Source organism: Alnus glutinosa, chromosome 11 (assembly GCF_958979055.1).
Source record: "Alnus glutinosa chromosome 11, dhAlnGlut1.1, whole genome shotgun sequence".
NCBI classification, from domain to species: domain Eukaryota; kingdom Viridiplantae; phylum Streptophyta; class Magnoliopsida; order Fagales; family Betulaceae; genus Alnus; species Alnus glutinosa.
In genome coordinates this window covers 27,504,026-27,517,500 of record NC_084896.1, presented here as the reverse complement: position 1 = coordinate 27,517,500, position 13,475 = coordinate 27,504,026, and the positions used below count along the sequence as shown (strand labels likewise).

At 36.3% G+C, this 13,475-nt stretch overlaps 1 protein-coding gene across 1 annotated transcript; it reads right to left on the bottom strand.

The window, feature by feature from the left end:
• Positions 1–2,982: 2,982 nt before the first annotated feature.
• Positions 2,983–13,040, bottom strand: LOC133881338 (uncharacterized). The gene is given in 15 exon segments (XM_062320260.1): positions 2,983–3,389; positions 3,994–4,284; positions 5,004–5,293; positions 5,815–5,959; positions 6,098–6,136; positions 6,338–6,393; positions 6,593–6,646; positions 6,734–6,837; positions 6,935–7,035; positions 7,189–7,259; positions 8,428–8,527; positions 10,335–10,507; positions 10,943–11,047; positions 11,718–11,797; positions 12,959–13,040. Coding segments are annotated over 15 exon segments (1,935 nt in total). The 5' UTR covers positions 13,008–13,040; the 3' UTR covers positions 2,983–3,112.
• Between the last annotated feature and the right edge of the window lie 435 nt (positions 13,041–13,475).

Here is a 13,475-nt window from a genome sequence, read left to right as displayed (position 1 = left end):
ACCACAAGCAGAAAGAAAACAGGTTGATCAAACCCAGAATAGAACTCTATGCAAACAATGACATTTACCAAAAACTGAAAGAAATGTTTATGACAAAATATAGGCTTTTCAGTATAATAAAGGAAATATAAAACTACAAGTTCTATGATTTCATCAAGATCAATTCAATAAGAGTAGGTCTTGCCAGACTTCTACTATAAAAAAATGCAAAATCCAATATATAGAGCGGTTTCCTGGTAATCGGAAAACCGCCCTCACAGTAAAAGAGATCCCCCTTCTTCAACAGCAGGCGTATGTTCTTTTGTTTATCTGCAAATGCTTTTTTGTTGCTTTTCTTTTTGTTGGAAAAGATAGAATAAGTTTGAAGTGGGATTGAATTTATATAAATAAAGGAAGTTAGGTGAAGAAAAAAAAAATGGTTGATGCTCCTAGGCTTGTGGAACTCTTGGAACCTGATTTGGACAGAGGGCCAAGAATGAATAACTGCCATGTAGCGTTTCTGTTGTTTTAATTTGTGGTTGTGTTAGAATTTATAGCAGTAATTTAGTGCTTTAAAATAAGGGTATTCTAGTAGTTTAAACATATAATTTGTGGCCCTTCTATGTTGAAAAAAATGGGCAGTTAGTATTGACAACTATAAACGGGAAAAAAATAGAAAATTTTCAGTTACTGCACAATTACAGGGCAAGGGCTTGCCTCAGGTAATTTTTGTTAAAAGGCAATCCAAAACGGGATAAAAATAAAACAAAATAAACAGAACCAACAAATCCTGAACGGAACTAGCAAATACTCAGAGGCACATTCTATTAGTGATAAAGTTTCTTTTCCGGCCAGAAAAATTTACAGTACTGCAGGGCTACAAGCCCTTGTTTTGGAAAAAAAAAACCCTGAAACACAGACCCTAAACATCTTCATTAACTGGTCCACAAAAATAAACAGAAACAGAACTGGCAAATACTCATAGGCACGTCATCGCTCATTCATGCTTTGGTCCCCCAATAAGAAATTCTGGTTCCGTCTGTCATCACTCATTATCTAGAAATGACTCACAAAAACAGAGCTGAATTTGTTTGTTTTAGACCAAGTCTTTGGTGCGAGATGTAAGTATGACTGTAAATGCCACTTATATATCATGGACTACCTTCTAATAAATCTAATTTGGGTGCATTTCCCTTAACTCTTCCTCCTTGCTGGATCTTTAGCTTCTTTTTTTTTTAGATTGGATCTTTAACTTAACAGTGCCAAACATCCTTTTATATATATATAGCTTTCTTCTAATTTCCATTTCATCCATAATTAGAGGGGGAGGGGGGAGAATTTAATTTGGATGTGAATCTTTTTTCCCATAGGATGAGGATTGAAGCCAAGTCCATGACCTGTACCATCTTACAACCGATTCAAGAGCTGTATTTTCTCACGTTCTTGGCAAAAATTATTTGGAGTGAAATACTTTGTGAAAAATGAATTGCTCTCATGTAGTTTTTCTGTATTCAAGATTCATAACTTTTTTTCTTCTGCATAAAGGATATATAACAATCAATTACAACAAGATGGTCTAGACTAGGGCGGGCAATTTTCGAGACAGCCCACAAACCCGCCACAAACTCAAAACAAAATTAGCAGGTTAGAGTTGAGAAGTCCGACCCATTTAATTAAATAGGTCGAGTTAAAATTAACCAAATATAGTCTTATACACTATAGTCTATATACATGCCTTAACACGACTCGAACCCAACACACAACATTTAAGGCTTGCAATTTTAGACACAACCCGTAAATCTGACACGAAATTAGCTAGTTAGAATTGAGGGATTTAACTTATTTAATTAAGGGATAATTGCACCGTTGGTCCCTGTGGTATACCATAATTATTTTTCACTCCCTATGGTTTAAAAAGTTCATGGGAGGTCCTCGTGATATGCAATAATTACAAATCGATCCCTGGCGTCAAATTCTGTTAAAATTTTTAACAGATTCCGTCAAATGCCACGTCAGCGCCACATGTCGTCATTTTATTGGTGACACGTGGCGCTGACATGTCTAATTTTAATAAAATAATATAAATTTATTAAAAAATAAATAACAAATACTTATTTTTTTTTTTAAAAAAAAAAAAAAAAGAAAAAAACAAAAATGGGAAAGGGTGTGGCCGCGCGCCACCCCCAGAGGCCGCCGGGGGTGGCGCGCGGCCACCCCCAAGGCCCAGGGGGTGGCCTTCGGGCCACCCCTAGATCTACTAAGGGTGGCCCGATGGCCACCCCCGGCCATTGGGGGTGGCCGCGCGCCACCCCCAGAGGCCACCTGGGGTGCCGCGCGGCCACCCCCAGTGGCCGGGGGTGGCCATCGGGCCACCCTTAGTAGATCTAGGGGTGGCCCGAAGGCCACCCCCTGGGCCTTGGGGGTGGCCGCGCGCCACCCCCTGCAGCCACTGGGGGTGGCGCGCGGCCACCCCCAGTGGCTGGGGGCGGCCAGGCCACCCCCAAAGGGGTGGCTGGGCCACCCCTTCAGCTTTTTTTTTTTTTTTTTTGAATTTTTTGAATTTTTTTTGAAATTTTTTTATAAAAAAATAAGTATTTTTATTTATTTTTTAATAAATTTATATTTTTTATTACGATAGACACGTGTCGCCATCTTATTGGCGACACGTGGCGCTGACGTGGCATTTGACGAAATCTGTTAAAAATTTTAACAGAATTTGACGCCAGGGATTGATTTGTAATTATTGCATATCACGAGGACCTCCAGTGAACTTTTTAAACCATAAGGAGTGAAAAATAATTATGGTATACCACAGGGACCAACGGTGCAATTATCCCTTTAATTAAATGAGTCGAGTTAGAATTAACCTATATAGTATTATACCTATGCTCCTGACATGACCCGAATCCGACATGCGAACAAGAAAGCCCCCTAGTCTAGACCATTCCATGTGTGGAGCTACTGAGAATCAATATAGCCCATACTCGTACAATTATACAAATATATCAAATAACTATCTTAAACAAAAGAAATTTTCTACAACACAAACACTGTGGTTGTATGATACAGGATTCTACTTACAACAATCAAGTAGAGTAATTTATAGGGCTCAAGATAGTTGTAGAAACTTCAGTTACATCCCAATTTTCTTCTTAGTGTAGTCATATGCAACTTGTAAAAGACTTTTAGATGTTCCCTCTTCAGGCAACTTTAAAAGGCAAGAAACTGTAGAGAATCCAGAATGTTGCCTAAATAAACACTCTTCCTTCACTTCTGGTTTAATCTCTGGCTTAAAAATATTTGGCCTTGTTAATGCCCACTGCATGACCCATATGGCCAAAGGGCGCATGTAACATAGAGATCTATATTGGCCGTTGGTGTTCCAAGCTTCCGGAGTTTGAAAAGAATAGCTGTTGACAAAATGGTAAACTATTAAAAAAGCCAAAAGCAGGAAATCTAGATATCACCAATGTAGTGTTGAATAAGTAAATGACTTCACCAACAGCTAAAAGTATGGTTGACAATTTTTTACACGACTCAAGAACTCAACATAAAATTAGCAGGTTGGGGTTAGGAGATCTGACTTGTTTAATTAAATAGGTCAAGTTAGGATTGACCTATATAGATCTTATAACCATTCCTTGACACTACCTGAACCTGATAAGCGAACAAAATTTGACACCCCTAGTTAAAAGAACCAAAAAGTTCTCTAAAGACTTGTTATGTTTTCATAGAAATTTGCAAAAGATTGACAATTATATATATTTTTTTGGTTTTCGAGGATGGGGGGTGGAGACAAGGAGGAATAGGACGAACCAAGCATCCTTAACAAAAACATGGAAAGCTAGTTTGAACCAAAAATGGAATGATGGGAAGTTCTCTTCTGTTAAATGTAGCAAGCTGTTTTAATTGCTTTTGGTTCCTTAGTTATTCCCAAGTAATGATTATATTGAGCAGCTCGAGTTAATAAATCAAACCAATTCTAGTAGAAAGGCAAAAGAAAAGCTATCTCACCCAAGTCCTTCTTTGGACCATCCAGCTTCATAGATTCCACCTGCAGTCTGAAATGCTATATCAATCATATCTTCATGGATCATTGTTGCAGCAACGGCATATGTGACTCCGGACCATATTTCTCTCGATTGCATGGATGACATGTCAACCCTTCCATCAGGTAGCATCCCATTCACAGCCCCCCTCCTTCCATCCTTCACCTTTAAGACATTGTAATTATAGACCTTTTCTAGTGCACTTCTAGCCTTGCCTTCATCAACAATTTGTAAAACACCACATGCTCTAGCATACCTACAAAGTCAATAGACAGAAACTTCTAGTCCACCAATATACTTACTGAAAGGCATAAAAGAATCATGTGCAACACCTAAGGGACAAAACTTAGGATTCCATGGCAGAATCTGGATGCTTAGCTCTCCCATTTCATTTGTTTAAAATAAAAATATTGAAATTATAAGCAGCAGCATACAATAATATAATATAGGCCTTTTAGTATATTCAGATATTGTTCGACATGAAAACACACTATTGCAGGTATAATTGATTTTAGAAACCATTTAGAACACATGTTGAAGATATTTCCCTGACCTTAGATAAGAAAAATCAAACAAATTTATCTTGATTTTAAAAAGAAAACCAGATACATACACAAATGTACTTGCGCACATTCACACACACAAACACGGACACAATGCATGCATGAATTAAAAGAGCCATTGTAACATCTCACACCGCCTGGGTATGGAAATGAGCATGTGTTTATATATATATTCGCACACTTCTTGACACAACGCGTTTTAGGATCATGATGGTCATGAACCTATCAGAACTCTACAATTAAATCGTGCTTCTGCCAGAGTAGTATCAGGATAGGTGACTTTTTGAGAAGTCTGATTCGAGAGAGCCAAAAGCGAACAATATTAAGTCGTTGGGTGTGGGCGTTACAGCCTTTCTAAATGGTCTAAAAGAATAAAATATTCAAATAAAAGGTCGCTTCAGTCAAAACATACCACTGCCCAGCCAATTGATCAGCTTGAATAGATGAACTTGCATTTCCTCCACTACCATCATAATTGAAGTAAGAACCATTCCATAGTTTCTCATACACAGCTTTTGCCTTCTGAAACTTAAACCAAAAGTAATCCTCAGAACCCTTATCACCTACTTCACGTGCCATGGCTGATGCTGCCTGCAAGGCTGCCACCCACAACCCACCACAATATGCACTAACCCCAGATACAGACCATGTATCGTAAGTTTGATCAGGGAAGCCTTCATTCTCAATCATCCCATCTTTGTCCTACTTAATCTTGGTCCACAACGTAGATGTAGCCACCCCAGCTAAAGAGCAGGTAGGGATGAATGTGCATAGAACACTACTTATTCAATCTATAAATGCATCTGAAAATTGGGCTGACACAAAATATGAAGAACTGATTCTAAGAATGTCAGTATGCTTCAGGAATAATTTCAGAGTCTAAAGTTTCTGATCAATACACCCAATTTTCAGATTTGATTCGAATGTAATCATCCAAATAAGTGATTATTCTTCAAGCTTATGAGAGTTTTAGATAATAAAAGAAAAAGGCAAAAAGAAAATAAACAATGCAGGTAAATTAAAAGAGATCCATGAAGAATCAATCTGTCAACAAGAAAAGCCAGGCAATATTGATCAGGTATCATCCTGCTGAAACCAAAATCCTGAGTTGTGGATACACAGTAGACTCATACGTCTGGCAAAAAAATGCGCAAATGTAGGAAACCAAGAAAATATATTTTTAATGAAATCCACATGTCAAATATGGCAACAAGTCTACCAACCTCCTTTATTTCCTGCCACATCTCTTTTGCTGAGATACCTTGAGAGTTACCCGATATCAAAAAGCAAGGGCACTCAGAGACGTGAATACCATCTGCCTCCTCTGCAGCAATTGCAAAGGTCACGGGGGGTTGTCCATTTGCTGTCCTGTAGTGGCATGTGAGGAATGTTACATGTACCGTATCGAAAAATATAACATATAATGATTCAGCTGATTGAGCCACGGGCATAATTTTTGTTTTTTTGTTTTCCTTGTTTTCTTCTGTTTTAAGGAAAGGAAATTACTTGTGATGTAGAAGTACACCATGCACACCATCCTTCATCCTACCAGAATAAATTATTGTAGGTTAGTATAACCCATAGGCATGCTACAAAATAGATGAGGAATCTTCATATAAGGACACACACAGACACACAGATAGAAACACATGCAGACACATAAATATATGTAATAATCATTTCAAAAATGCCTAAGAAAGATTGGAATGTATCAAGAAAATGTTCAGCTAATGACATTTTTCTTACATTATTCTCGAATTAGAGTGCTGACCAGAAAATTCAGAAAGCCCTCCAACAGAATTCTGAATGGCATTGAGAAAGATTTTGAATTAGTTTTGACAGCTTCTGACATGTCATATTCTTTTCAGGAGTCTATATAATATATACTTGGTGCCTCCAACAAGGACTAAGCTTTTAAGGAAAAAATATAACTAACAAAAGTACGTCACCAAAGGACATAAAGTTGAAAGGGGCTAACACATAAAAAAATAAATTACTTACTGCCCATGTGAAAAGCAAGGTGACATCTGCAGCAGTCTTTCCAGAATTGTACAGCTGAAGACAAATAAAACCACCACTTAATACTTGAGGCTAACTGTATCAGATGTCAGATAAACAAGTATCTAAGAGATCCTTTCCTACCGTGAAAGTAAAAGCTGAGACAGGGAAGCTGCTCTCCTCATAATTATGTGGGATAACAGGCGAAATTTGACGACAAACTATTCTAAGCTCTGGATCAGGTTCACCTGTATTTAGAGAGCAACAGGTGACCCACATATGAGACAAATTATCCATGATGAAGGTCATTATAGACAGAGAAGTATACCACTTAATGTAGATTACCCTCATATACAGTCCAAGCCCTTGGGAATAGAGCATGATATGTAGAGTTGCATCCATTCAGATTCCAGTCCCAAGATCCAATCCCCGAAACTGCAGTTTCTCTGTTTATAACATAATATTCAGAAAGTTCATTTCTTTAAGTTTTCTTTGCTCTTTCCGTCACAACTCATACACAAATGAAACTGAAGCTCTCAAGAACTTATGAAGCATTAATTATCCATAACATATCAACAGCACAGCAAATAGTTACTTACTTAAGCACCTCTGGGCTCCCTGGGCATAGTACCGTAGAATATTTTTCACCACTTGAGCGCGAAACAAATACCTACATGAGCAATTGTATTCCAAATTTAGAATATGCAACTTGTTAAAAACCAATAAACAAATAGTAATGATAACGAATTATCTATTTTTTATTTATTTGATATGATTAGTCTGCTTTAATCTCAAGATTGTTTAGAAGAAAAAAAAATGAAGTAATCAACACTAACTATAATGAACTTTTCATCAAAGACAGTACCCAACATCTTCAGATAAACCATAAACTATTGGATGTCTTTGACCATTACCTAGAGGCACATCTTGTATAACCGTATAAATTTCTCATAACCATGACCGACATTTTCCTTCATGTTTTCCTTGTGAAATGTTTAAACTAAGACCATATTAGCCACATTCATATTATAGAACCATGACGTCAGAACTACATATTGAACCAAATATCCAGACAGTGTCTTAAGTGTTAAAGTCTCTTTTAGTTGCATTGTGTTAAATTATTAAATGTAGAAGGGCAATTTTATAATCTCTTCATATTATCTCTCTCTCTCTCTCTCTCTGGTTGTCAACATCAAACCTTGTTTAAGCAAGAATCAACAAACAAAGCAGTTTCAAAAGTATAACTTAAACCACCTTCTCATAAATTCAAGAACAAAGTGTAAATAGTTATATCTTTCCCAATTAGCGTTATGGTAATTGATGTTTTAGTATAACTGAACCAGATAGGGCCAGGGCAATGGCTCAACATATCACCCTTTTAGTTAAATTGGGAAGAGAGACATGACAGCTCATTTTGACACAGGAAAAATTTCTCAAATACTGCAACACCCATGTCTCTAAATACAGGAATATAATATGTAAGACTTCATTAAACTGTATTAAAATATTTATATATTTTTTTTAAAAAAAAAAAAAAAATTGTCAAAGGGAAAGAACTATGAGGTTATATTAAGTAGAAGACTATAATTTCGTTAGATATTCCAAAAGAAAGAAGGATAATACACTTATTTTTTTGCAAACTTCAAAAATAAACAAAGAAGACTCTTTTTAATTGACCCAATGGTGCCAGACAGAGAAGGCCACAGGTACAGTGTTGCCATTTGCCATCAGTTCGCCACCATTAGTTATACAAAGTATGATTTGCAAATAAAATTTTATAATAGCTCCTTAAACATATCAAAGAATAAATGGCTCAACATTACATTTATTGAACATACCGAAAATTGATTGGCTAAAACTGGTTTCTCTTCACATATTTTGGGGAATAGTTGCCAGCGCTGAAACTCGCCCCTGTAACTTCTACCAATGCTTCCTGCACTGAAGATTTTTTTTTTCAAGAAACAAGAATAAAAATGTATATGCGAACAAACAACAAATGATCAGCTAGTTCTAAAACTCAAAAGAAAAGAAGCATGTATAATAAGTTGGCCAATATATTAAATTTTTCATGTTATGATATGTAGTAAGGATAATAAAAGAATTCTCTTTACTAAGGCTGGTTCTCTTTGGGTAGCTTGGGTGAAGATGAATTTGATAAAAGGAAGGTGCTTTTCATTGCTAAAGGTCCCTTTCCTCTACCACTTGGTGTTGGAGAAAAATTCTGCAGCTTCGAGAATTAGCTAAGATTTTTTTTTCAAATTTCAGACTGGAGATGGGAATGGAATTTTCTTGTGGTTGGGAAATTGGCACCCTGATTGCATTCTAGTAAACAAGTATGGCTGTAGGATTGTTTTGGAGGCTGGAAGTAGGTTGGATGATCGGCTCTCTAGTGTTATAAGCGGGAGGGAATGTCATTGGTTGCCTGCCAAATTAGAGAACATGGTGAAGGTCCAGTGTCTGTTGTCTTTAGTAAGATTGGGAGAGAAGGCTGCTCCTCTAAGGTTGCCGGCAAAGAACAAATTTTCTCTTGTAAAGATACTTGGGAGGCCATTCGAGAGAAGAAACCGAGGGTGGAATGGAGCAGGATTATTTGGTATCCTCTTTTTATCCCTAAGCGTGCTTTCTTTTTATGGCTTACATTTAAAGATAGATTAACTACTGGGGATAAAATGCTGAAATGGGGAGTTTGGGGGAGTTCAAATGTTTGTTTTGTCGAAATTATATGGAAACTAAAGATCACCTTTTCTTTGAGTGTGGTCCTAGTAACAGGATTTGGAGAGCTGTCATGACAAAGTGTATGCAGAAGTATGTCCCTACTGATTGGGATTCCATTGACAAGGTTTGAAGTTGTGGAAAGGGAAGACACTATGTGCTACTCTTTGTAGGCTGGCTTGGGGTGCATCAGTGTATAATATTTGGAAGTTTTGAAATGATTTGAAAGCTGGTGCTTACTTGTTATCTGAGGAGAAATTTATGAAAAACATTTGTTGGGAAGTTCGATCTCACATTGTGAGTGGGAGGATGTTTAATTCCTGTGCTGAGAATGAAGCTCTATGTTTGAATTGGGGTATTCATCAGCAGGTTCTGAATTGAGAAGTGGTGTGATCTGTTTTGTAGTTTGTATTCAGATTGTTTCGTTGTATTGTTTACAGATTGTTTTCTTTGTATTGTGGGTGGCATTTGAGTTGCCAGTTTGATTTGGCTGGTTGGGTTTAGTTACCTCAGAAGAGTGAGGATTGTTGTGAGTATTATAGGTGAAAGGTGTTGCTGTGTAGGAGGGAGGGTTGTAAATGTGTTGATTTACAGAAGTTGATCTTCTGGAATGAATTGTTTTTGATTGTTGGTGTTATAATTTTTTTTCATTCATCCCCCCCCCCCCCCCCCCCCCCCCAAAAAAAAAAAAGGATAATTAATGAACATTGTGAGGAAACACATCTTCTTCACATGAACTTCTATAATGTTTGACATACTGAGATGTACAATTTAAATTAATTACTGCAGTATCCATTATACTTACTTAAAAGCTACAACAACAACAACAAAAAAGTACTATTATCATCAGTGGATTCTGTTTAATACCTTTGAAGAAGCAACTAAACACTAAATGGACACGCACACACATAATATATAGTATGTATGTATGCACACATAAATATGTGTTAGTGTATATAATATACATATACATGCATACATAAAAAATAAATAAATAAACATCTTTCATGAGTGATGAAGGTCGAACACCTACCCTATACCACCCAAGGGAACGCCATGACAAGATGTCACAAAGCGCTTAGCAAATAGAAATCCATAACCAACAAATCATAGAAACTGGACATCTTAGATAAAAAGAAAGAGAAATACATTTCCTTTAGCAGCCTCTTCTCTGATATGGCGCCACAGCCGAAATCCTATTGGAGCCTACCAAACCAAAATAAATAGAGAAAGTAGTTGGCACATACATATAACAAGAGAAAAAATCAAGACTTTCCACCCAAGAAACCATAATAAATCGGCCAAGGCCCTAATGTTCATGAATTTATCATGTAATTCTGCTCCATGAGCAAGGCCATGGTAAATATGCAGAGATATAAGTGCATTAATTATTATGAAGCAGATGAAGCAGAACATACAGATAATCTATATACTGCTTGACCTACCTAAACAAATATATAATTGATATGTACATGCATATATGTCTAAATATGTATATACAAATATGCATGTTTCTTTTACATGTCTTGAGCCTTTCTACAAAGCAATTTACATGTCTTGTGCCTTGATAAGATAAAGGCAGTATAAGATTGGAAAGGCTCAAAATAAAAAAGGTCTTAGACTCCAAATCTGTAGACATACCATCTGAACTATCTCTTTCAAACTTAAAGTGAACAGCGAAATGGCACTCCCCTCATCATTTAACATTCGCTGCCAGGTCAAAGATGCAGGTTTCCCAGGGTCAACCTTACACCAGACAAACAAAAGAAATTTGATATTATACAATCAATTAATTAAAGGGTTTGAAGTCAAACGAAACAAAATGTGAAGTAGAGTCATATCACTGGACATTAACAAAAAAATATGTAGTACTTGCTGTAATCTGGGACATTCCTCCAACACTCAACCCCCCACCCCCGTGCGGGGGAAAAAAAAAAAGAAATAGAAAAACAGAAATGAGGAAGAGGAGCAGCAAAGAGGTAAATATTAACATTGTAAACTAATAATGCATTCAACTATTGGCCAAGTGTGGGATAACCCATGTATCTACCAACAACGAAATGTGATTGATTATCTTGCCTCTTACGTTACTTAACATTTCATGTTTAGTTGTCTAGTTACTAAAGTTATGCATATTGTCACCTATATATTTCGGTGTTGTAACTTAACATTTCGTGTTTAGTAAACAGAAACAGATTTACACTGCTGAATACAACACATCTAAATGTTGCAGCAATTCGGACGGTCTGTAGAAAGGCAAATTGAAAGCTAGATAACTATAAACAGAAATCATTTCACCTTCTCATGAATTGAAACTTTTCAAACATATAAAGATAGTCCCATACCAATGCTTGAAACTAAAAGGGAGAAGTTGATGCCTTACTTATCTCAGTATTATAACCAAGCACACAAGTACCTTATTAGTTGAAGACTTAGAATGTTCCTTCTCTTCTTCAACAAAACCATTTTCAAACGTCTTCTCCTGAAACATTTTTCCTGTATTTAAGCAAAGAACAAAAAGATCAGCCCATTTGCACTATATACAATTCATCACATAGTTTATTTCTCTATATATGCCTGGTTCCAATTCTTCCAATTCCCTTCTCCTTTTCTCCATCTTCTCATAAACCACAAAAAGCACTATAATTTCTTTCTCCTAACCAAACATTTCACAATATCTCCAAAGGCTGGAAAAAGTAGTAAGTGGCCCCTATTTATAAACCTAAATCTCTCATTACAATCATACGAAACTAGTTAAATTAGTATAGCACATAGCCCATCATAAAAAGAGCTCAACCAAATTCATGCTCAAGTTAATACAAGAATACTTATTGTGCAGAAATATAAAGTTTTTTTTTTTTTTATGATATGGAATCCCTTCAAGGCAATGTCATTTCGTGACCCATCCTTATCGGGTAAACCCTGGATACACGACCCTGCCCACAAGAACCATATATCAGTTGAGTGAGGACTCGAACAGTCGATCTCATGGTATTAACCAAACAAGTCGCCCAGTCAAGTTGACCCTCGTGGGCTCTCTTATTTACACTATAAAGCACATTGACAACATATTTACACATAGGGAGAGGTCCCAGCTTGAATTTTCGGTATTTGAACATTACATGAGAAGTTTTAAAACTGAATTTATGATCCATAGGCCCTCACCCACCAAAACAACATCATAACTAAACCAAATTTCCAACTTCAACAAAATTCATATTTCCAAACCGAGTCCAGTTCTGCACAACCAAACGCTGCCTTATCTAATCCACCTCAAACACACAAACTTCATATATTACCCATAACCCATTTCACAGCAAACTTCATTAGCTTATTTTGCAGCAGATAAACTCATGAGAACTCACCACACATGCAGATACATACACATAAACACACCGATAACAGATACGCACATACATACCCACATCATTACATACACGTATATGAATTTTTCACGTCGATTCCCGACTAGTAGACGGGAAAACAACGTGGGTCAAACTAAGCGATTGGTCGAAGAAACTTCAACACAATTACTCAAACAAAGATTAAACTTTTTAGCACACTCTTCAATCGTCCAATGCAACATGCCAACATGTATGAGTAAAAAGTGTCCAACAGAAATGCATCACAAACCAGATGAGCTGTGAGATCTCTAACCTGAGAAGTTGTCGGGCTGAAACTGGAGCTGGTTGGGCAAAGGCACCATGACTGTGACAATTATTCGTCCTTTATAGTATATGAACAAAAAAAGACATTATAAACATTATAATTATTATCTTAGTTAATTTATAATACAATATAAATAAATAATATTTTAAACATGGGAAATGCTATAAACCACGAACATTTTTATTCCAAAATTATTTCTCACTAACTCACAACAAACCCTTGTATTTTAGTAATTTTGTATATTACATTTTTATCTCACAATTTACAACTATCTCATAATACTAAGTCTTAACTAACTGTTAGAATTTTTTAATTTTTTTAACAATGACTAATTTAAGGATTGGTTGGAACTGTCACGTCAACATTATGGAATAGTTGTGAAATAAAATTGTTGATTCTAACATTACTCTTTTTCTTTTCTTTTTTAACATAACTAATCCAATCCAAGAGTTGGTTGAGAATATCACATCTGCATATTATTGAAAAACATGTGGGATAAAATTGT